The 25,268-nt window shown below is 35.8% G+C and overlaps 1 protein-coding gene across 1 annotated transcript in view; it reads left to right on the top strand.

Annotated features, from left to right (window-relative positions):
* Positions 1 to 25,268, top strand: part of NAV3 (neuron navigator 3) — a 592,483-nt gene that overhangs the window by 541,250 nt on the left and 25,965 nt on the right. Inside the window, 10 exon segments of the mRNA XM_032644349.1 lie at positions 4,071 to 4,182; positions 9,607 to 9,728; positions 10,702 to 10,722; positions 11,403 to 11,575; positions 13,147 to 13,300; positions 14,752 to 14,926; positions 19,785 to 19,882; positions 22,400 to 22,495; positions 22,773 to 22,941; positions 24,090 to 24,325. Of these exon segments, the coding sequence (XP_032500240.1) occupies positions 4,071 to 4,182; positions 9,607 to 9,728; positions 10,702 to 10,722; positions 11,403 to 11,575; positions 13,147 to 13,300; positions 14,752 to 14,926; positions 19,785 to 19,882; positions 22,400 to 22,495; positions 22,773 to 22,941; positions 24,090 to 24,325 (1,356 nt within the window).

Below are 25,268 nucleotides of genomic sequence, written 5' to 3'. Positions count from 1 at the left end.
CCTGTAATTCATTTCTAATCTCATAACGTTGTGGTCAGAAAAGGTGCTTGATATAATTTCAATTTTCTTAAATTTACTGAGGCTTGATTTGTGACCCAAGATGTGATCTATCCTGGAGAATGTTCCATGCGCACTTGAGAAGAAAGTGTAATCTGCTGTTCTTGGGTGGAATGTGCTATAAATACCAATTAAATCTATCTGGTCTGTTCCATCATTTAAAGCTTCTGTTTCCTTATTTATTTTCATTTTGGATGATCTGTCCATTGGTGTAAGTGAGTTGTTAAAGTCCCCCAGTCTCACTGTGTTACTGTTGATTTCCTCTTTAACTGCTGTTAGCAGTTGCCTTATATATTGAGGTGCTCCTATGTTGGGTGCATATATATTTATAATTGTTATATCTTCTTCTTGGATTGATCCCTCGATCATTATGTAGTGTCCTTCCTTGTCTCTTGTAACATTCTTTGTTTTAAAGTCTATTTTATCTGATAGGAGTATTGCTACTCCAGCTTTCTTTTTATTTACATTTGCATGGAATATCTTTTTCCATCCCCTCACTTTCAGTCTGTATGTGTCCCTAGGTCTGAAGTGGGTCTCTTGTAGACAGCACATATATGGGTCTTATTTTTGTATCCATTCAGCAAGCCTGTATCTTTTGGTTGTAGCATTTAATCCATTCACATTTAAGATAATTATCTATATGTATGTTCCTATTGCCATTTTCTTAATCGTTCTGGGTTTGGTTTTGTAGATCCTTTTCTTCTCTTGTGCTTCCCACTTAGAGAAGTTCCTTTAGCATTTGTTATAGGGCTGGTTGGGTGGCGCTGAATTCTCTTAGCTTTTGCTTGTCTGTAAACCTTTTGATTCCTCCATCGAATCTGAATGAGATCCTTGCCGGCTAGAGTAATCTTGGTTGTAGGTTCTTCCCTTTCATCACTTTAAGTGTATCATGCCACTCCCTTCTGGCTTGTAGAGTTTCTGCTGAGAAATCAGCTGTAACCTTATGGGAGTTCCCTTGTATGTTATTTGTCATTTTTCCCTTGCTGCTTTCAGTAATTTTCTTTGTCTTTAATTTTTGCCAATTTGATTACTATGTGTCTCGGCATGTTTCTCCTTGGGTTTATCCTGTATGGGACTTGCTGTGCTTCCTGGACTTGGGTGGCTATTTCCTTTACCATGTTAGGGATGTTTTCAACTAGAAACTCTTCAGATATTTTCTCGGGTCCTTTCTCTCTCTCTTCTCCTTCTGGGACCCCTATAATGCGAATATAATGCGAATATTGTTGCATTTATTGTTGTCCCAGAGGTCTCTTAGGCTGTCTTCAGTTCTTTTCATTCTTTTTTCTTTATTTTGTTCCACGGCAGTGAATTCCACCATTCTATCTTCCAGGTCACTTATCCGTTCTTCTGCCTCAGTTATTCTGCTATTGATTACTTCTAGTGTATTTTTCATTTCAGTTATTGTATTATTCATCTCTGTTTGTTCTTTAATTCTTCTAGGTCTTTGTTAAACATTTCTTGCATCTTCTCAATCTTTGCTTCCATTCTTTCTCCAAGGTCCTGGATCATCTTCACTATCATTATTCTGAATTCTTTTTCTGGAAGGTTGCCTATCTCCACTTCATTTAGTTGTTTTTCTATGGTTTTATCTTGTTCCTTCAACTGGTACATAGCCCTCTGACTTTTCATCTTGTCTATCTTCTTGTGAATGTGGTTTTTGTTTCACAGGCTGCAGGATTTTAGTTCTTCTTGCTTCTCTAACTATCTTTTTAATTAAAGACAATTTATACTTACAAAATTCTCTACAAGAGCTGCTAATCTGAATTTGGCTAAACTAATTATTTCATTTATTTTTTTCCCCACATTATATAACAAATATATTTCTTACTTAGTTATTCTTCTTTTGGGCTTATTGTGCCACACTGAGTAACAACTACCCTGCTAATATCTGTTGTTGTTAAAAATATACTTAAAATTTTAGAAAGTGATCATTCTTCTATTTCATTAAACACAGTTTTCTGAAAAATCAATATTACCTGAACATTTTACTTCTAATTAAAAAAAAATAGTTTTTAGAAGAGATTTCTCTAGAAAAGAGTAGAATTTTGACAGTAAAATAAGTCAGCCAACCCATAAAATTAAGCTAAATTTTTAGACATTTGTATGAGATTTCAATATCATTTTTCCTCTTTAAACCTAAAGCCAAATGTTTTAGCAGATTTTTAATCCAAAGTACAAGCACTGTTGATTTTAAATTCAAGGATGAAAATCTGACTTTATTTAAAATTTAACATTCATCTTAGTCTATATGTTATAAAATTAACTATTTAAATTATGTGATTCACTAAGTATGCACTATAGTTATTCTTTTGTGAATAAATTCCTGGTAAAAGCAGAATGGATTTCCAATAAATATTTCATCACTTTGGAGATTTATTTTAAGTGGGAAATAGATTCAATTTTGGTACAATTATCTATTACTAGTTGGGCAAGTGACAGAATGTAGATAAAACTTGGAGAGACTGAGAAATTATGATGAATTGTATTTGAATTTGTCATGGTATTGGCAGTTTTCACAAACCTGTTCTTTTTCCTTTATGATAAATAAATGCAAATGAAATTATACTCAAGTATCTGAAGATCCATCTATGAATCCAGGAGGTCGCTATTGATTTTCTATTATGAGATTCTTTGACTTATAAGCTATTAAAAGTCTATAAGAGGGTTTGTTTTTTAAAAATACCTAACTGTCTTCTATCAGGAATATGTCAGATACTCAGAGAAGATAGATATGTGAGATGCCAAGTATCTATTCCAAACTTGGATATCGTTTCAGTTAGCACCATCTATCTTTTTTTTTAAAAAGTGTCTAACGCTGGAATAGTCATTGGACATTCTCATGTATGAAGCAGTTTCCTGCAGAGGTAGTTGTCATGGTCCTGCCTTTTTTCATATATACTGGGAGACATTAAGTAGGGATAAACTGCTTACCATGGAGTGAAGAACCCAAGCCTGATTCTTTGGCTTTCTGCCGAAGAAAGAAAATGGAGAAAATGATGAATGACAAACACGTTATGGAGGAATTCTCCCTCCCCCCAGAGGCTGACAAAAATTCTAATTTTTAGGCTTGCTATCACTGCCAAGAAGGATACTCCTTGTATTTGTGCTCCTGATGGAAATATTGCTTCCACTGAAACAGCACTCCAGTTCCTTGTTGTTGTGTTGGTGCTGTTATCTTATCTTCCTAATAGTGAGTCCTTTATTTCTGATAAAGATATTCATTTAAATGACTATGGGAGATCAAATTTATACACGGATTTTCGTTGAGACATAGCTTCAAATTACCCTTAATTCAATAAGAAAATAGGTGTTTTATAAAAATTTGATTTGTAAACTTTTTAAATAATTTAACTATTTTAAGGACTATACATTACATATATTTCTATTCACTTTTTAAAAATTCCTGTATTGCTTTGGCTTGGTGAAACTAGATCTTCATAGTAGGAATTTTGTTGGATGAACAGTGCCAGAATCTAAGATGACATATGGCATTTAATAGGAGTGAGTTAGGAATTAATTCCAGGTTTTGTTCTTGAATGTAAAGAATCTATTTCCTAAGGGCAAAATAAATGAGAAAATCTAAAATCACTCATTTGGCAAAAACTCAGGGTTTCCAGTTAACAGTAAATGCAATATGATGTACCAATGCAATAATAGTATTTATCTATGTAATATAATCATGGGTAGTATTAATAAGTTTGGTATCTGAAATGAGCAGTGTGATATCTTGTTTTATATGGTACTGGTCAGCTCTGGGTACCACCCTTTTAAAGAAATAAAGACTGTTTAGACCACATGTATAAGAGAATAACCAAGACATTATTTTTTAATTCTCTATTGCATTTACCTTCTTACATTTACAAGTAAGAGGTTGTAAGACACAACTTGAAAGGTCAGCCGCACATCTAAATCTACCAGGACATTAGCACTACATAAAATCAAACTCATTTGATAGTGAGCTATGAATAAGAATCTTTTACTTTTAAAGCTCCTAAATTCTGTTTGTTTCACAGGAGTCTGAACTGATCGAACTAAGAGAAACCATTGAAATGCTGAAGGCCCAGAACTCTGCTGCCCAGGCAGCCATTCAGGGAGCGCTCAACGGTCCAGACCACCCTCCCAAAGGTATGTTTAGAAATCTTGCCATTTTTCATCCAATCTGCTGGGAATCTATTTTTATTCATTAATTAGAGCAAAGCTGCTTTTACTCAGTCGCACTGCCTTTTATAATATATCAACATAAGTTGCTACTAATGCAGTCAGAATCTCAGAATTTAAGAACAGTAGGCTTCAGTATCAAACTGACCTTAAGGAAATTGCTTCTATAGTCCAACACTTTTCTCTGAGGAGGTTGGTTAATGTGTTCATATCTGCCTTCAAGCAAAACAAACCTGGGAAGGAGTATGGAAATCTAGATCTGTATGTAAAAATACAATAATCAATATGGTGAAGTAGTGGATACTGGGAGCAACTTACCCTGGGTGGGGGCAATAAAAAGGTACATTTTCTGTAGAGAACTTAAAAAACAGTAAGAAAATGGACTAAACATTGGTGTATTTCTAATTATTACTGTGCTTCAGCAATTGGAAGCAATGATAAAATAATCTTCTCTGCCACCACCCCACTCCTTAAATTGTCACTGAAGAAATACTCTGTGATAATGTCATGTCATTGTTTTCTTTGCATAGGTTGTACTTATTCCTATTCTGACTCTTTTCAGTAGCATTCAATATGCTCAACTCTTGACCAGCTGAAAAATGTTTTCCTAAATCCTGAGTGCTCTGTCATCTCTCTTTGCATTTCCAGATGAATTTTGGGAAAGCTTGATGGAATCATTCAATGTCTTCAACAGCCAGTTACACTTCAGACCATGGGAGTGTGGTTTCTCTTTCCACTACTCCAGCAAAACTGTTCTCTCCAGCATCATTAATGACTTAGATGACTCTAAATCCAGTACAAAGTTTAAAATTCTTATTGTATTTGTTGTGCAAATAGCATTTGATGCTGATGTCCACTGCATCCTACTTGAAATATTCACTTCTTCTAATGCTCATGACATCCACATTCTTAGTTTTTCTTCTGCTTCTTTGAAATTTCTTTCAGTTTCTCTTGTAGATTCACTCATTTGTATGCATTTGTTAAATGTTGATGTTTCTTAGAATGCAGTCCTAAACTGTCTTCCATTATGATTTTATACATTATGATTCTCTTCATCCTATCTAAAATTTTGTACAAGCTCATCTAGTACTCTACCTATAATTATTATTTGTGTTGATAACTGTCAAATATATCTCTCCAGGGCAGGCTCATCTCTTGAGTTACAGATCTGTATATCTAGCTGCCAAAGGGAAAACTCCATTAGGTTATCTTCAGATGTCTGTTTGTCACCTGAAAGTCAACATCCCCAAATTTGAACTTGTCTTCTTCCTTCTCAGACCTGCTTTGCCTTCAGTGTTCCTTTCTCAGTAAACAGCATCACCATCCTTCCATGTGGCCAGAAATCCTCCTCTTCGTACACAGTAAATCACTAAGTTCTATTGATTCCATCCATTAAATATATCTTGTTCCCTTTTCTCTGATCCTGCTATCACCATGCCTCATAGCTCCCCTGAACTATGACCACAAACTCCTAAGTCTCAAGGAGCCTTCCTGCTCTTCATCTTTCACCTCCTTATGCCATTCTTCACACTGAGACCAGAGCAGTTGTGTAACAATATGTATTTAAAAGGTATCCCATTGCCTTTGGATGAAATACTAACTCCTTAACATGACATAATCTCTCTTGGCCAGCTTCGTTCAATCAACAAGTATTTATTGATATTACCATTTATGTGCTAGACACTGTTCTAGACCTTGTGTCTTGCTATTTTGTCGTGTTGTGTATTTCATATTTCAGCTATCCAGAACTTCTTTCAGTTCTTCAAAAGTTCTTTATATATTCTCTTTATTCTACTTGGAACTTTCTACCCTGTTTGTTCAGCATAAAACCTTTTTGATCTTGCAAGAGTTAGCCTAAACATGCCTGCTTGTGCCTAACTATATGAGGTCCCTCTGTGATGTGTTTCTGGAAATAACTGTACTTCCCTCATCAAAATTTGCATTAAGACACTTTGGTGCCTTAATTTGTTTATGGTCTGCCTTTCCTGGTCGACGGCAGGGTGGTCTGTTTTCTTAATCCTTAATCCTGGCCATAATGATGGCTTGCACATAAAAGGGGCTTATTCAAATTTTATAGAAAGGACTAATACAATTTTTTAAAACTTGAAATTTAACTTATAGGAAAACAGTTATATAAAGTGAGATATACTTAAATTGAAGGACAAACTAGTTCTCTAGGGGCTACTTCTGTTAAGAATTTAGCAACTTTCCATGTGGGGGAGTTAATGTATATGCTGCATGGAAAATTACTGCATATTTAAAGCTTATCTTAGAGCTATAATAAAGCAGCTTATGTTCTAAATCTTCTTGTCAGTAAATAGGTCCAGAAGGGATTTAAAAAGGCTTAATCCTTTCTTTACCACAGTACAAGTCACTGAAGTAAAACTTTCTGGAAAGATTCCTTTTATCTCAGGCAACAGGTAGCTTAATATATCTACTGGAATTGAAAAATGGAATTCCTTTGCTCAGAAATGTGGGAGGGATACCTAAAATGAACAAAACAATAACAGTTAATATTCAACTTGGCTAAGAAAGATTAAAAAATAATTTTATAAGATTTAAAGCTAACAAAAACAAATAGTTATAAAGGGTTGAATGTATATAGAATATTCAGATTGTGTTTCTGTAGTAGTAAAACTCATATCAAGGCATATTGTAAATATTTAGAGAAGAGCATTCCAGGAGGGTCTTGAGACAGAAAAGAGATTAGTGCCTTTATGGAACTGATACAAGGAAGATAATGACCAAAGGTAAAGTAAGTAGAACCAGGTTGGAGAGATAAGTACTGACCAGATTACTGAGGAACATTTGGGCCATATTTAAGGGTTGAGGGCTTCCCTGGTGGCACAGTGGTTGAGAGTCTGCTGCCGATGCGGGGGACATGGGTTCGTGCCCCGGTCCGGGAAGATCCCACATGCCGCGGAGCAGCTGGGCCCGTGAGCCACGGCCCCTGAGCCTGCGCAAGAGTTGAAATGTTTTCTATTCTTATTAAAATGGAAATCATTGGGAAGTCTCAGGTAAGGGAGTGATGGTGAGGTTTTTCTTTAAAAAGATTTCTCTAACTCTGGTTTGTAGAATGGTTTGAAGGTGAGTTGGACAGCTGTTCTTTCTTAGAGCAGGTAGGTGATGTTGGTGGCTTGAACTAGAACAGTGACGGTGCAGAAGGTGGGAAGTGGAAAATGAATGAATGAATAAACATATAACTGAAATAGATATTTTTAAAATAAGCTTCTCCATTCATTCAGATTGTTGATATTCATTTGGTCCCCCATTCTTTACTGAGCTCTGCAATGCCACATGTACTCAGTCAAATACTTACAAACACTAGAAAAGAATTGCCAGAGAAAAGTAAAATGCATTCCCTTCATTCCATGGTATTATGGAAATTATGCTCTTGCCAGTTTTTATTGGAAATGCGGTCATAATTGAACATAACTAATACCTCCAAGGACTACTTTTGACCTACGGTTAACAAGAATTTACCTATCTTTTTAAAATTTGGGATTACTTGAAGTCAAATATAATTTATTAATTCTGGATATAATAAAAACTCTGGAATACTTTAACACTTAATACATCTGTTTTATTTGTAAAAGTCAGTTATGAAGGGAAAAATAGAAAATACTAATCTTGTTCACAAAAGCTTATAGCCAACTGTAGCAGAAATTTAAAACACAGATACCTACACATGTTCTTTTATTGCTTATTCATATTATTTCCATATTAGTTGATTAAGGGATACTGTGCTCCTTTATTGTTAAATCAAAACAACACACATAAATACCTTGATTTAGGTGTTGGTACTGGTAATGTTTTGGACATGCAAAAACAGTAAATGTTCTCATCATTAAAAAAAAATACTTTTGGACCAAACTCTAGGGATTCTTAAAAACAGCTCTGTTTTTACCGTCCTGTAAAATTTTTCAACATGGTTATTCTCTTAATGGAAAAATTAAAGTACTTATTGGTATGTATGTACATGAGACTAAGGATGGAGATATGTATATGCATATTATACACCCACACATATACTTATTTATTGTATGTTTTGAAAGTAACCAGTTACAGTTCCATTGCCATCAGCCATTTTACTGTTAAATTAGTCAACTGCAAAGCTTTGATTATATATTATTATTTCTATGGGAACTTTTTGAAAGCTATATAATAATTTCTGACATCTTTTAAGTTCCACTGAGATTTTTTTGCTTGGATAATATGCATTGATACCAATTATATATGACAATAGAAATGGCCTAAAAGCATATTTGACCTTAAAATAATTTTATGAATTATTAGTGTCTCCACTAACACTTAAGTTCACTGTGAGTAGAAATCATTTCAATTTTAATTTTAATGACTATAAATAAATCTTATAAGCTGATTGTATGGAGTAAGTGAGTATGTTCAAAAAGTGATTTAGTATCAAATGGTATCCTCTTCAAAATATCGTATTATCTAGAGAAGCACTCCATGCTTTTTAGGAGTGTATAGAGGTGATATCACGTGGCAATTAGTACAATAGACAGTAGGATACTTCTAAGTCTCAAGTTGGCTCCACTGTTTTTCAGCTACGTGACCACAGGGAAAATTTAATAATTGCACTCATTTCAGTGGTTTGCTTTAAAATTACGTACTCCCAGAGTAGAGTAGTAAAAGCTAGCTTTATCATTACCTGTTATTATTGTTACTACTATTACTCTTCCAAGTCATGGACAGGCGTTAGGGGTATGATGGAAGAATTACACTGTCTTAAGTATGATTTCTGTTTAATTCACAAATGCAGTCTACCCACATTCTCTCTTGAGGACCTTCGCCCCATTCGCTCTTTGACCTTGGTCAAGTTACTTAACTTCTTTGCGCTTCAATTGCTGCATCTGTGGTATGAAGTGCTTAGATGACTTGCAAGGTTTGTTTTGGCTCTAACAAGGTATGATTCCATGAAATGGAAAGTTAATATATTTGGCTTCGGTAGCTTTATTCAAAGGACAAATATTAAAAACACACAATTAATTATCATGCTATTAAGAGTTTCCTTTTACTCCATGGAACAAATCATTTGGAATAAATCATTTTGGAAGTGCTGTTTGATCCAGGTATTCAGTAAAAATCACTAGCATAGCAGTTCATTTTGGGACAAAACTCAGAATCCATTAAAACACCAGTGCTGCAGACTTACTTGAGATTCCCATTTCTTAATACAGATAACCCAGTTAATTAAAGCAAATATGGTTGTACTTTATTAAGCTTATAAAACCAAAACTGCATTGAAATAATCTTTACAAAGCCATGTTGACATTTATTAGAGGACTTCCTCTCAGAAAGCCTAAAAGTCTTGTTTGTTCAGATTGCAAGTTTTTATGAGTAAACACGATACTGTCTATCTGTGGCTAGATCTCCGCATCAGAAGACAGCATTCCTCCGAAAGCGTTTCTAGTATCAACAGTGCCACGAGCCATTCCAGCATTGGCAGTGGTAACGATGCTGACTCCAAGAAGAAGAAAAAGAAAAACTGGGTAAGCCATTAGCATTCATCTAGTTCAGAAGCTTATTACTGCACAGTGAGTCAGGCTTTTTCCTTTTGGGCTTTAGAGATCCACAGCAGTTTACAGTGTCTCATTCAAGTGACTGACACCTCAAAGGCTACACTCATCACCAAGATTAGGGCAGCATGGTGCTGAAGAGCAAATGTTTTGGAGTTGGCACTAACTTAACTTGGATTTGAATCCCAACTTTGACACTTACTATTTGGATCTTAGGCAAGTGACCTCACCTTTTTGGGGAGCCTAAATTTTCTCATCTGGAAAAATTGGATAATTAATACTGACTTTATAGAGATACTGTAAAGAAAAATAGGGTAACATGTGTAAATAAATGGCTCCGAGCAGGGGCTTACTGTGGAGGTAGAGATGAAGAAGAAGAAAAAGATGATGGTGATGCTGATGGTGGTGATGGTGGTGGTGCTGGTGGATGGTGGAAGTGGAGAAAAAAATGGAATAAAAAAAGTAAAAGGGAAAGAAGAGACCTTGAAAGCCTCTCCACCCCTTGCATCAACAGGGTTTATAGTGTGAATAAAGTGTCACTGTATAAGAAATCAACTATATGTATTTTTACCAAAAGAACATAGGATAAATATAAAAATGTACTTTAACAGAACTGTCCCTTAAGTTTGCTAGAGATAGAATTTATGATATTAAGTAATTGCTGAAAAAACTGAGGGGAAGATGCTATCACTGCAGAATGTTTAAAAACAATGAAGTAAAGGATTTCTTTTAATGCCATGCAAGAAAAGTAGATGTTAAATAAGTAGAACTCTTGATGAAATCCAAAATATAACTAGCAGAGGATTTTACTGGAGTGCTTTCTGTAAATAATGAGAGAAATATCTTTTCTGTTTAAAAAAAATGTTTATGCAGGTAATATTTTAAAATACTGATCAGCCTTCATTCCCTTGATTTGTAATTCCACACTCTTTCATGTTTCTGCAAGGTGAACTCTAGAGGAAGTGAGGTGAATATAAACCATGGACAATTTGGCATGCATCTATAAAAATACCCACCCTTGGCATGAATGCTATTCATTTTGGCAGGAGGCTTTTATACCTTTTAAAAACAGATTACCTTGTATGTATTTTCTTTGTGTCTTTTCATTTTAATCTCCAGTTTTAAAGAGAAGTAAAACTACTTTCTGAATAGCGCTGTAGGCCATACCAACTCTGGTTTCTCATAGTCCGGGAACTGAAAATTTGAATAGAAACTCACAATTAATGAAGTGTTAGGTGAATTTGATTTCATTTTGCTTTTTAAGTTTATATTGTCAGCAGGCCCTGACTTGATTGTAGCGCTAAAGCAGCCATTTAAAACAAATTGCCTTGAAGAGAGGAGCCTTCTGAACGGAGATCCCTTCAAGGTACTTCGTTTTAAATGAGTGCTCTGACAGCCATGCCCTTGACCCTGCACTGTTTAAAAGCCTTCCATGTTTGCGCTGCGCTGGATTAATACAAGAATAAACCAAAAACACAAAACACGGTATCTTTTTTTTTTTAGAGATACTGTGCTGCAGCTGTTAATCCTTTGCTTATACATACTGACCCCAGGCAGTGGCTAGGATGGCACCTGCAAACTAACGGCCCAAAGCAAGATGCCCCCAGTGCAAATAGACAAGGAAGGTAATTTCTGTCCTTCTTGCAGCTGAGAAGCTCATTCAAACAAGCCTTTGGGAAGAAAAAGTCCACCAAGCCTCCATCCTCACATTCGGACATTGAAGAGCTTACTGATTCGTCCCTTCCAGCGTCCCCCAAGTTGCCCCACAATGCGGGTGACTGTGGGTCAGCCTCCATGAAGCCCTCGCAGTCCGCCTCAGCGTAAGTCGCTCCCTCTGCCGGTTGCGGAAGTATTTGTTAAAGACAACTTCAGGCCAAGCCTAGATCTGTGTTCTAAATGGAACTGCAGCACCATCTCTATACCGATTATTTTCAGATCTTCCTTAGACTAGCAGACAGCATTTGTTTCTCTTCTGCTTTCCATACGTTAGAAATTGAGTGTTCTTGATCTCATGATCCCCTTTTCTAAGTTATTATTTTCACTTCTTTTCACTTGCATTTGTCCATGTATCTGTCTAACTGTGCATTAAATGCAGGTTACCCCTTGTCTGGCCACCAAAGAAACGGCAAAATGGCCCTGTGATCTACAAGCATAGATCCCGGTAAAATGGAGTGTGATGCATGAAAACTGCAAAGATCCCGATTCTAACCTAAGCAGTGTTCACTCTTGCTTTTTCTAAAATCACTTGCATGCATTTCAACAATGACTACCTTCTCTGTCCTCCTGTTTTGGAAGTAAAATTTGGTTTCCTCAAGCCAAACTTCAATCCTTTGTTCTTTAATTGTGTTAGATGATCTAGCATAATTTTTTTCATAGTATCCCACTAGTTGATGTTACAAGAAAGAGTAAAACATTTAGAATGTAAAACATGTGCTCTGATAATTCTCTTTGTTCTATATACTATTTAAATGAGATTTCCTTGTGTGCCCAAGACGGTGGCTCACCCAGAACTCATATAAAGCAGGGCCACTATTAGAACCATTTAAGACTCTTGTACACCCTGTATAATTTCCTGACTTAGAGGAAAGAACATAGCACTATCGTTTTGTGACCAGCAATGACTCCTCACATTTTAAATGGAAAAGATATTCATTAACATAAAACAGATTCTTTTGACATACTTCCTACAAAGCTGTCTATAGAACAACAATAGGATATAATGTATATTACCTTCAGGCAGCCCCCAAGTAGCCTGCTCATTTGGGTTGAAACCTGTGATTCAGTTTCATTAGCTGATCTCCTAAATCAGCTGAGCCTACCAGGAGGATTATATAACACTCATCCATTATTTAAATATCCAAAACTAATCTCCCTCATTTATTTTCTACAATATTTAGATTGAATTTGATCGTAACCTGAAGATAGTATTGTGGCAAATAAGGTTATTCTTTGCAAAATTTTACAAAACAAGAAATCAGCATTTTAAGGACATAATAACTTTGCTTTAAACAAATTTCATGTTGCAAATAGAGGCTCAAGTCCCTTGAAAAATGGTAGAATGAGATGTAGTAATATTATGACTTTTCAGCTCCATAAACATCAGCAACAAGGGAATTTTGAGGATCACTTTATATACAGTAAAGATAGATTGTTTTTAAACTTCAGAAAATAGGAAGAAAAGATTAAAAGAGACGGCTACTATTTTCAGTTTTGAACCTGTGAATGTATTACTGTCTGTAAAACTCTTTTTCCTTTTCTCTAGGTATTGCCAGCAGCAAATAATCTATGTACCTGCTGGATAATATTGCAGTTCAGCTCTTAAAAGAAGCATTACCTTTCGTAATCCTCTGGCTTCCCCAACCACTGATTTTGTGCTTGTTTCTTTCTTCAGGATCTGTGAATGCACAGAGGCTGAGGCAGAGATAATTCTGCAGCTGAAGAGTGAGCTCAGAGAAAAGGAATTAAAATTAACGGATATTCGGCTGGAGGCCCTCAGCTCTGCTCATCATCTCGATCAGATCCGGGAAGCCATGAACCGGATGCAGGTCGGTCCGAAAGCACCTTCAGGGAACAAACAGGAGAGATTTAAAATGCTGCTTATTCTCTTCTCTTAGTTATTATAAAAACAAATCTCATGTTTAAATCCTTTTTGGAAATGCACTCTGCTTATTCAGTCTCTGCACCTCATTTCTCAATACTGGATGGAGAATTTTGTCAAATCCAGGTTTGGAAGTGGAAGTGCAAACTGGCCAGTTGCACTCAAGGACCATTGAAGGCACTGTACTAGAGCTAAGGTTTTAGAGAAACTACTACAGCCCTTGCTTCTTCACTTTTCCATGATTTACCCTTATGGTAACTTTTTCCTATTCTTTTGAAATCTGACTTTACCTGTTTTCTATTGAAAAACAAACGTAATGAGGAATCAACAGAAATATAACACAAGCTTTCTAAATATGAAAGTAAGTGTGATATAGAATGCCATCTGTAGAAGTAAAGCTTTTCTATTTTTTGGAAGCATCTGAAGGCTAAATTCAGAATCAGTCTGTGCTCAGACTAAGTTTTCGTTTTATTATGGTCAACCAGTAATCACTTGGTACCACAAGATGACTGAAATAGAAAAAGCTCATTGCTGAGCAGATTCATCTGCCAATGGATATATTCATCAATAGGCTTGTGTTGTTTTTATGAGCTTAGTGCCCCATTTTGAAGGAACAAAAACTTTTTCAGACGTTAGTTAGGATCCTGAGGTGGTAATTTTAAATCACCTTATTTATATTATTTTTGTTTTACTGTGGTTTTCAACTCTCCCTGAATTCAGAGTATTACAAACAGCATTATTTTCTATGAGATTTTAGCATTACTTTCATTTAAAATTTTTTTTTAATTTTTTATTTTATTGAAGTATAGTTGATTTACAATGTCATGTTAGTTTCAGGTGTACAGCACAGTGATTCAGTTATATGTATATAACTGAATATATATATACATATATAGATTGATATAGATATAAAAAGATATTCTTTTTCAGATTCTTTTCCCATATAGGTTATTACAAAATATTGAGTATAGTTCCCTGTGCTATACAGTAGGTCCCCGTTGGTTATCTATTTTTATATATGTAGTAGTGTGTATGTTTACTTTTAAAATGAGAAATGGTATGAACTCTTCAATTATGTTATTCTTAATTCACATAAGACCATGTCATATTTGGAAAACTCCTCAAATATATGATAGATTTTTTAAAAATTATAAAAAATTCTACTGGTTAGTGTGTGTATTTGTGAATAGCTGAATATGTGTATGTGAGAGACAGAGAAAGGGATTCCTTTTCCTTCTTTGGAAGGAAATCCTGTTTTCATAATTTGTGTTTGTTTATTTAATATGTCACCACATGGTTTATTTAATACATGAACCGATTGACCCTGTTAAAAGAGTTGGTACCCTTTTCTCAATCAAGCTAGCTCTATGTTTTTCATGTTTTCCATCTTCACAACAGAATGAGATTGAAATACTGAAGGCTGAAAACGACCGGCTGAAGGCAGAAACGGGGAACGCTGCGAAGCCAGCTCGGCCCCCGTCTGAGTCCGCAAGTAGCACTTCCTCCTCATCCTCACGCCAGTCCTTAGGACTCTCTCTGAACAATTTGAACATCACGGAGTCTGTTACCTCAGGTGATTTTGTGCACACACCTGCCTGAATCAAAGCATGCCTCTGACTTCACAAGCCCGGAGACCTTGAATTTGGAGACCCTTACCCAAGCTGCAGCTCTCACCCATACCCTCTTAAAAATGTTAATGGCCTAGCTCTCAGAAATAGTCCTTTTTCCTTTTATAAATTTATTTTACTTCATTATCATTTTAATTTCTTTTATTTATTTACTTTTGGCTGTGTTGGGCCTTCGTTGCTGCACACGGGTTTTCTCTAGTTGTGGAGAGCGGGGGCTACTCTTCGTTGCGGTGCGCGGGCTTCTCATTGCGGTGACTTCTCTTGTTGCAGAGCATGGGCTCTAGAGCGCAGGCTCAGTAGTTGTGGCACACGGGCTCAGTAGTTGTGGTGCATGGGCTCAGCTGCTTCACGGCATGTGGGATCCTCCCGGACCAGGGCTCAAACTGGTGTCCCCGGCATTGGCAAGCGGACTCTCAACCGCTGTGCCACCAGGGAAACCCCTTCATTATCATTTTAAAAGAACATTCTGTGTGAAAGAGTAAGAAGACATAGAGATATGGTTTTCATATCATTTTTTAAAACAGTTACTTGTGTTTGAGAAGTACTTCCTCCAGGGTTACAAATAGGATGAAAAAGTAATATTCTCAGTGATGATTGTTAGTACTAATGAATGTAATACTCAGAACTCCATGCAATTTGATAGTGTTTTAAGGGTACGAAGCCCGTATACAAGTGTATCAGGACCTATTCCTAAATTTGACTAGATGATCCTGCGTGATGTGGCCCAGGGAGAACATAATGCTACTACATCACCCAGACTGCAGCTCTGTTAGATTTTCAACAAACAAAAAGAACACACTGGATTCTATTATTGTATTCAATGGTACTAATGATGGAAAAAGGGTACAGTTTTATTCAATTGCAAATAGAATCATATGACATAATGTTGTCTTAATAGCTGATGAACTATTCAGTTATAAAGTATAACTGCTCCTATGGCATCGAATCATTCTATGTATATAAGACTTAGTTGAAGAAAGATTTACATGAGGATCGGCAGTGATTGCAAAGCACAGCCACTAGATGACGCTTGGAAACCAATAACATGTATACATGTTCCTGGGCAATTTTAGATCCCATGATAGAACTGAGAAACTTCATGGCTTGCCTTAAATTACACCAAAATATAGAAAAAGAAGATAAAGATGAAAAGCGAAAAAGAAAAAAAAAAAGAAATACAGCAAGCTGATATTGATGATATTTTAATGAATCATATCTCTTGCTTCTAAAAGGTCAGAATTTTTAAAATTCTACTAATTACATCTGCCCTTCATGGTGTAAAATGAATGGCCCAAATGCATACTTGCTTTCTTCTTATAAAAGGTAACTAGAAACTAAAAGGCAAGTAGGAATTTCCTGAAGTTCATGAAAACAATGTTTATACCATTTGGCAGGGACTGGGGAAGGAAAATGAATTTTGAGAATACTCATCAAGTAAAAGAAATATTGGTAGCTAAGAAAAAACAGATGTCATAATTAAATGAACTTATAAATCATTAGGTAAAATAAAACTATGGAAATATGGTAATAACTTGAATGTATAAATTGTCTATGAAGTGTTATCATCCACATTCTTCAAAAGATGGGAAAAAAAAGAAAGAACAAAAATTTTAAATGTATAGAATCTGAGAGTCCTGAGTCACATCCTATACATTGGCTTGCCGGTGATGAACCTGAGAGAGGTGAGGTAGGATCCACACCTAGTGGCAGTCAGTGCCTGCCTATGTCCTGGAGCTTCACTTCTAAGGAGAGAAAAGGACTGGTACCTTAATAGGATGGCTTAATGGTGGGATTTTACTGCCTGTTACATGATTTTGGTTTAGCCTATGGAAATACGATAAGGTCTGAAGGAGGCAAATTTAGTACTGAAGGTAGTTTAGGAAGAACAGTCATATAAAAAGGAAACCAAAATTAATGTCTAGGAAAGACTAGGACTCATAAAGATAAATATAAAATCAAAGAAATTAAATTTACATTTTCTGTGTCCATCTAACTGATGGCCGTGATTCAGAATTTGGGGCAATTTGGTGAGGAGAGGTGTTTTTTTTTTCAAAAATGTGTTTTATAATTACCCGTTTCATGGTTTATTTTTAGTCCTATATTATTTTATTTCCTCAACTATTTTTCAGTAGCGATACTTGTGTCTGAACTAGCAAGAAAAATGTAAATCACTTGACATCACTTGACTAGGATACTTTTCAAGTCAAGTTTTCATTGTCTTCACTCTTGTTTAGTGGGTTCAAAATTGGAAATCAAAAGTGCCTTTATGCTGAGGCTTTTTAATAGAAAAAGTTTCTAGAGTTCATGGTTTTTTTTTTTTAAAAAGAAGTAGGCAGGAGAGAGGCTAATTGACAAATGTCCAGTTCCTGAAATAATAGTGCATGTTCCATACATCCAGTGAAGACAGAAGTTTGAAAAACCTTCAGTTTTTGTCAGAATTTCACTTGACTGTACCCAGAATGGCAAATCTTTTTTCAAAATGTTGACAGAGGACTCTAACTTATTTTCCATGAAACAACACAGAGAACCCTTATCTCAAACTGGCTGTTATTTGTTTTTACTCAGAGTTGTTTGTTCAGGCGATCATCCCATCAATGTACTGTGGGTGGGGGGGTGTACATTGACTCACTCACCCAGAGTGAGTCATGATGTGCTCCTTCCACTGTCAACACAAGGAGTTAGAATAAACACACAGGGAAAAGGAGTAATGGTTAGAACAGATAAACTTACTAAACACGGCGGATAAAGTGCTTTAAAAGTGTTTTCTATTATGTTCTCAATAACCCTACGAAGCTGGTGCTTTTGTGCCCCAAGAATTAGGAAAGTGATTATGATAATTTTTCAAGATTATGCATCCAATAAGTGATAGAGCTAATATTTGAGCCCAGATCTGGATGATTCCAGTGCCTGACTCTTAACTACTGTATTCATTTTGCTAAAGCTCTTAAAACATTAAAGATTACCTTGTTGAGAATGTATACTCCAAAAGAGCAGGGAATTCATCTTCCTTCTCACCATGGTATTCATTCCCAATGCCCAGCACAGTTCCTGATTTCTTTTTTTTAATAAATTTATTTACTTAGTTTTGGCTGCGTTGGGTCTTGGTTGCTGTGTGTGGGCTTTCTCTAGTTGCGGCGAGTGGGCGCTACCCTTTGTTGTGGTGCGTGGGCTTCTCGTTGAGGTGGCTTCTCCTGTTGCGGGGCACGGGCTCTAGGCACACGGGCTTCAGTAGTACCAGCATGCGGGCTCAGTAGTTGTGGCTGGTGGGCTCTAGAGCGCAGACTTAGTAGTTATGGCGCACGGGCTTAGCTGCTCCGTGGCATGTGGGATCTTCCCAGACCAGAGCTCGAACCCACGTCCCTGCATTGGAAGGCAGATTCTTAACCACAGCTCCAGCAGGGAAATCCACAGTTCCTGATTTCTGTGATGCTTAATAAACTGTCAGCTAAAAATAAATATTTTTGAATATTTATGAAGTTATGAATAATTGAGCAAAGTACTAAAGAGGTAATTTGGTCATGAATTACAAGATATTTAGATGTGAACGATAAGCCACTTTAAACTTTTGAGAAAAGGAGCAAGAAGAGAATTAAAATGACACTTAAGGAAGAGGTTTGAGTTGGATAGGAAGAATGGTGAGAGACTGGGAGGATGTTAATCTAGTAAAAAAAATTAATAAATTTCAGTAAGAGATTGTCTGACAATTTAAAAATTTCTAGCAAAAAAACTCCATATTCCTTAAACTCTAAATGTGCTTTTGATTGTTATGGTGTTATGGCATTTTTAAAGCTCCTTCCTTTGCAAAATTGCATATTCCTAATTATTAAGATAATAGAAGCATTTTATTTTCAGAAGGCACTTGATGAAATTGTTGCTTCTATAATGGTACAGTCACAGTCCTTGGCTCTCTAAATTTACACTTTGAGCAGTTGAGTCCTCTTGTCACCTGGCACATGTGCTCTTCAACACGTAACCAAGTTTTCTTTGTCCCCAGAAAACTATCTTCATATTAAACATAATAGAATCCTTGTCAAAGGAAAACATATATGTGGGATAGTTTGCCTTAATCATTCTCCAAACTGGACGTTAATCTCATGTATTTTGAAAATTAATCTTTAATCACATTTTAAGGTTGGTGGGTTAAAGGTTAGCTAACTTTATCATGCTTCTGTAACTCTTAGCTGATTACTAGAAGTATTATTTTGGTTTTGAAGCTATAAGCATAAAGAGAACAGGAAAGCAATAATTAATATATTTCTGCGGGGAAGTATAATGCCGTGGTTGAAATTCAAAACATTACCTAAAATTATCGATACGAGGTGAGGATCGATACTCACCTCGAAAATCATTTCAGTTGACAGGCAGTCTCACCACCTTCGCATTCATAACTACATGGGTGATGAGCTTGGATGTTTTTGGTTGGATAGAAAACTCAGATTGCTTTTCAGTTTGTCACGGTTATGATGGTAACTGACTATTACTCAGGTATTACTCAGACCTGTGCATAATAGAAAAAATTATTTCCTCATCTAAATGCAATGGGTGCCCAACACTTGGGTGAAGATCTTTGGAAGCAGAAATAAATTCTTAGATGGAAACTTTAACCCAACACAGTCACTCATCTTCTTGGAAGCTGAGGTTTTTCAAACCAGTTAGGTTAGAATGGGTGGCAGAAAATCTGAATATTCCCATCGAAAGATGTAAAACTATGAGGGAGAAAACGATGACAGTAAAGAAATCCAAGCTAATGTGACTCTATTGTATGTGTGTGTGTTTGTGTATGTTTCTTTGAAAATTTGGTAGATATTTTGCTCGATGATGCTGGTGATGCAACCGGACATAAAGATGGCCGCAGCGTGAAAATTATAGTCTCCATAAGCAAGGGCTACGGTCGAGCAAAGGTATTTCTTTAACCTTAAGTTCTTTATTACTAAAGGATGAGAATGACCATGAATCAAGTATTTGTCATAAATATACTATCAGCGGTGTTTGTCTTGGCATTGGCCTAATCTATTATAAAAGCATGAAAGTTAGGGACTTGAAAGAAATGACATCATCCTATAGGTAGAAATGTGTCTCAGTATGTCATGTTCATTCACTGAAAACAATCTTGGTTGTCAGCCAACCTCATTTCTAAAACCAAAAAAGCACATTGCTTTCTTTGACATTAACATTTTGTCTAACTAAATACAGGTGATATTTATGATGTATAGAAACATGTTGCTAGGGCTGCCAAGATGGTCTTTGTACAAAGAAGAGACTATAAGTTATATGGCTCTTCTAGACACTGGAAAGATATATTTTATTGAACTCAGTATGACAAATTCCATTGACACTACTTGTGTGTATCATTTTAAAGCAAGGTCTTAGATGATAAGGCAAATATTCTAATTTTTCTGGAATCAAATATTGCCTTCAAATTGGCAATACCATTCTGACCCTAGCCTCTTCTTGAAACTAAAACTATTATTTCAAGTTGAAATTGTAGTTCAGTGGCCAAAACTACAAATTTATAAGTATCCAAAAATGTTTTATCAGACAGAAAAACAAAAAAATCTTTAGAATTTTGAGATAATTGAAGTATTGAAGTTTGAAAAGTGAGCTAGCAATTGTGAATTTTTACACTGTGCATATATTCCAAGAATTCTAACACCATAAACTTTCTGCTTGAGCTGCAGATCTGTGCCTGAATTTCCCAAGTGGGTCTTTATGTAAAAGACTGTAATAGTCTCAGTGAAGCTTAGATAGTCTAATGATCTCTGATTTGAAAGCAGCTGCTTAAAAGCACTGTATGCATGTCCATTTTGGCTCAGTTACAGTAACGCTGTAAAACAAGTTTTCTTTTTCAAAATAATTCTGAAAGATAATATTTTTGAACATTGGAAAGTAGTTGTCTTAGTCTTCTTGGGTTACCATAACAAAATACTATAGATTGGGTGGCTTAAACAATAGAAATTTATTTTCTCACAGTTATTAAGTCCAAGATCAAGGTGCTGGCTGATTTGTTTCCTGGTGTTTCCTCTTTCTCCTTGGGTTGCAGATGACTGCCTTCTTCCTGTGTCCTCACTTGACCTTTCCTCAGTGTGTGTACTTCGGGAGAGAGAAAGAGATCTCTCTCCTACTTCCCCTACTTAGAAGGCCACTAATCCCATGATGAGAGACCCACTCTCATGGCCTAATCTGGCTCTTATTGCCTCCTGCTGGCTCCATTTCCAAATACCATCAATTGGGGGTTGAGGCTTTAATATATGAATTTGGGGGGAGGGACACAAACATTCAGTCTATAACAGTTGTTACAAAATAAGAATGGTTTGCTGTGAATTTCTCAACTTTTTCTGTAACAGATATTGGCTTCAGGTTATATCTAAATAATGCTGATAATCATTTACCCTTATAAAGTTAAATGTTGCAGATGAAGAAATTGAGGCTCTGAGCCAGCTAAGTGACTTGAACTAACATCACATTTCTTAATTACATGGTAGATGTCGTGTGTTGTGGAATCCATGTCTTCTAACACCTGACTCAGTTATTTTTCTACCGCCTCTTTAGGACTAGGCAAGTTGGTGACTAGAATCAGGATTGTGATATATCAACTGTCTAATTATATATACTGGTGTCATGATCACTATCTCATGTAACCATTCCAGTCAACATAAAAACGGCTTCAGTTAGACTATAAATTGAATTGCTTACTTTTCTAATATATGTAGAAATTCCTCAAAATCCCATCCTACAAAAACGATAAATTTGGGACCTTTGTTTGTATTATAAAGGAGTTCTTTGCTTGACAAAATGAGTCCTGTAGGATTCCCTGGCAAGTTCTTCTAAATATTGAATTTTCTGATACATTCAAAATGGGACCTGTGTTGTGAATATGTGAATGCCATACTACCGTGGATAACTTATTTTTCAAAACTGGATTGGATTTTAGAGATAATCTAAATAAAAAAACAAACTGAGTTTTGGACTTAACAAAGATAAGCTCACAAAAACATTATGATGAGGCTCTAGGACTCATGATATAGTTCTGTTCCATCTCTATCACTATTTCCCTCCTACCAAGTTGCTTCTCTTCAGGAATGCACCCACTGCATTAAAACGGAAGACTTGTTCTCTCCTGGCCCTTTCCCTTCTACTGAACAGGTCATGAATCAGTTTTCCTTGACCATACCACTTCATCTAATCTCTTTCTCTCTTGTTTTTGTTGCTATCCTGTTACTCTGTTAGTTAGTTAGTTTGTTTGTTTGTTGGGGTATTTTGTATAATCCACTGTGTATGTCTGTTATTATAAAACCCATAGGTTTAATATATATTTTAGTGTTAATCACCACAAATATTAATATTTTTTAGTAGAAGATATCATAATAAAAAAAGACACACAGTTGGATTTTATCTTGTTTTATTTTGTTCTTACTTAGGATCAGAAGTCTCAGGCATATTTGATAGGATCCATTGGTGTCAGCGGAAAAACCAAGTGGGATGTCTTAGATGGTGTAATTAGACGTCTCTTTAAGGTAAGTTGTGCAAGACATCCTGATACTAATTTTCAAATGTGTTTCATTTTGGATGCTTCCCTTAGCTTTAATGGCATAGAGATATCTGCTTTTCCTCTCTTCCATTTCAAATATTAAGGAAAGTTTTCTCTCTTTATGCTGTTTGATATTAATTGTTCTTATATTAACCATTTCTAAAATTCTTGATAGCTAGCTTCACATCCCCATGAGTTTTGTATTTGTCGTAGAGGAGTTGGACCTCTGTTTTGACTTTCCTTTTTTGTGTATACCATTTCAGGAATATGTGTTCCGAATTGATACATCCACTAGCCTTGGTCTGAGCTCTGACTGCATTGCCAGCTACTGTATAGGAGATTTAATTAGATCCCATAACCTAGAAGTGCCTGAACTGCTGCCTTGTGGATACCTTGTCGGCGATAATAACATCATCACTGTGAACCTGAAAGGTAAAAATAAAAATGAAAAGCACAGTTGTATTTTTTTTACCAACATTTCTTTTCTTTTCTTTTTTGCAGTTTCCCTTCAAATTTTCATATTTGAAAACTGTGTTAACCACTTTGATAATTTTGATATGATATGAGCTGTATTTATATTTAAAACACTAAAATCCTACTAAAAACACAAAAATCCAACTAAATGAAATTCTTTGAGTTTTGAGATGTAATTTCGAAGTTTCTCCAAGATTCAGAAAAACAAATGTGATGTAGCGAATTTCAATTTTCTAGATTTTCTCCATTATCATCTTAGATTTAGGGGAGATTCAAAAAGTTTATTGCATATTCCAAGGTAATATATTCATTCTTTTACCTTTAATTTTAAAATATGTATTCCCAATAAGTACCCACTGGGGATAGAGAATGGAAGTTAAGAATCAGGGATGAGAAATTCTCTTTGCTTTGAATAATGTGACTAATTCTAGGCAAATGGAATATCTAAAGTATGCTTGTATCCATAATTCCTTGTTCATATATGTTAAAGAGTCAGAACACATCTATATAAACTATGGATTAATAGAGGGATTTGTCAATATTTGATTTTATGATTAAGGTAATTGGGTGAGTAAAAGGAGAAACTGTTGCTCTCCTTCTTAATTCCTTGCCAAATACCTATTATATTTATATTCTTCAAAAGCTTAAGGGGTGGTACAGCTGGGATGTATAATGAGAGCTAGAGGGAAATAAAGAGAAGGAGGAAAGAGGAAGAAAAAGAGAAGAACATACACACTTTTATACTTTTTATTTTAATTTTTACACTTATTCTTAACAAAACTACCACCTTCAAAGAGAAGGAGGACTTTATGATAGAATTCATAGTAATGCTTCCATCTCTTTGTGGAAACATAAGTGAGAAGCATGAAATAGACGAGGGAAGTCTAAGCAAAGAGGAAAAACCTGCTTTCATTTGGATGTTCACTCTGCCTTATTACTGATGTTTTCTGTCTTAAAATAGCAACACACGTGGGATCGAAATGTCAAGGAAAGTATCTTGCAAGGACTGCATTCCAATGGCTAACAAAGCCCAGTTGACACTATATTTTAATTTCAAGCTTATGTAGAACAATAAGCTACACTCTTCCCTTTGTTTCTCCCTTCAGGGGTAGAAGAAAACAGTTTGGACAGTTTTGTTTTTGATACGCTGATTCCTAAACCAATTACCCAAAGGTACTTTAACTTGTTGATGGAGCATCACAGAATTATACTCTCAGGACCTAGTGGTACTGGAAAGACCTATTTAGCAAACAAACTTGCTGAATACGTAATAACCAAATCTGGGAGGAAAAAAACAGAGGATGCAATTGCCACTTTTAATGTGGACCACAAGTCTAGTAAGGTAAGTCACAGGCTCCTAAGACAACTGCTATTTATCCATGTCTTAAGCAACTAAGCTTTCAGATTATATGAAACTTCCATATCGTACATGGAAGCATATCCAGCTCTTCGGCTAAAACTAGAATCTGGTGAATGACTAAACCCTACTTCATGAATTTGAACAAGACTGCTCAGTGACATTCAGGTATCAGGTATTCACAAGCATTGAGAATGGACAGAAGAAAAGGACAGAGTCTCTGTTGTCTGATTTCTCGTAGACATCATCTAGGAAATATTAGAGCAGAAAGAGATCCATGCAAATACCACAGAAACAAGAGGCCATGACTCTTCCTGCAGAATCAGAGCTTTATAAAAGCCAATACTTGGTCTAGGTCATAATAAATAAGTAGGAATTAACGGGGATGTTGCAGCAATGGGGATTTGGGTGTAATTCATATATTCTAAGCAGAAATTCTGGGAGCAGCAATTTGTTTACATCATATTTCTATAGGATTTCTGCTTAGGAACCTTAGGAAATTAAACAATATTCCATTTCACCATCTGCTAAGGTTTAATGTACCATAATCACCCTGAGTGCTCTCAGCTCTTAAATAGGCATGAGGGGCTATAAAACCCAGCCAGTACTTTCGTATATTCAGAGTGAAATAAAGAATCCTAAGAAGGAAATAGTTGATGCCTAACACTGGACTATTTTTGCCTATAGTTATTCATTTACATTCTCAATCAGTGCAACCTAAGGTTCTCTTAGGAAACTACATCTGGTATAAGCAATACCTTGAAGATATCCAGATGATACTGGGTTCTGTTGTTTTTCTAGAGATAACCTGGTTAGATGATCTAAACTGACCCAGTCTCGCAGAAACCTCTGGCCTGCAAATTTTTAGAAAAGAAACATCACTCCCCAAAGCAACCCAAACCCACTGGATTCTTGACATAAACAAGAC

This window comes from Phocoena sinus, chromosome 10, assembly GCF_008692025.1.
Source record: "Phocoena sinus isolate mPhoSin1 chromosome 10, mPhoSin1.pri, whole genome shotgun sequence".
NCBI classification, from domain to species: Eukaryota; Metazoa; Chordata; class Mammalia; order Artiodactyla; family Phocoenidae; genus Phocoena; species Phocoena sinus.
This window is presented reverse-complemented; position numbering and strand designations above follow the sequence as displayed.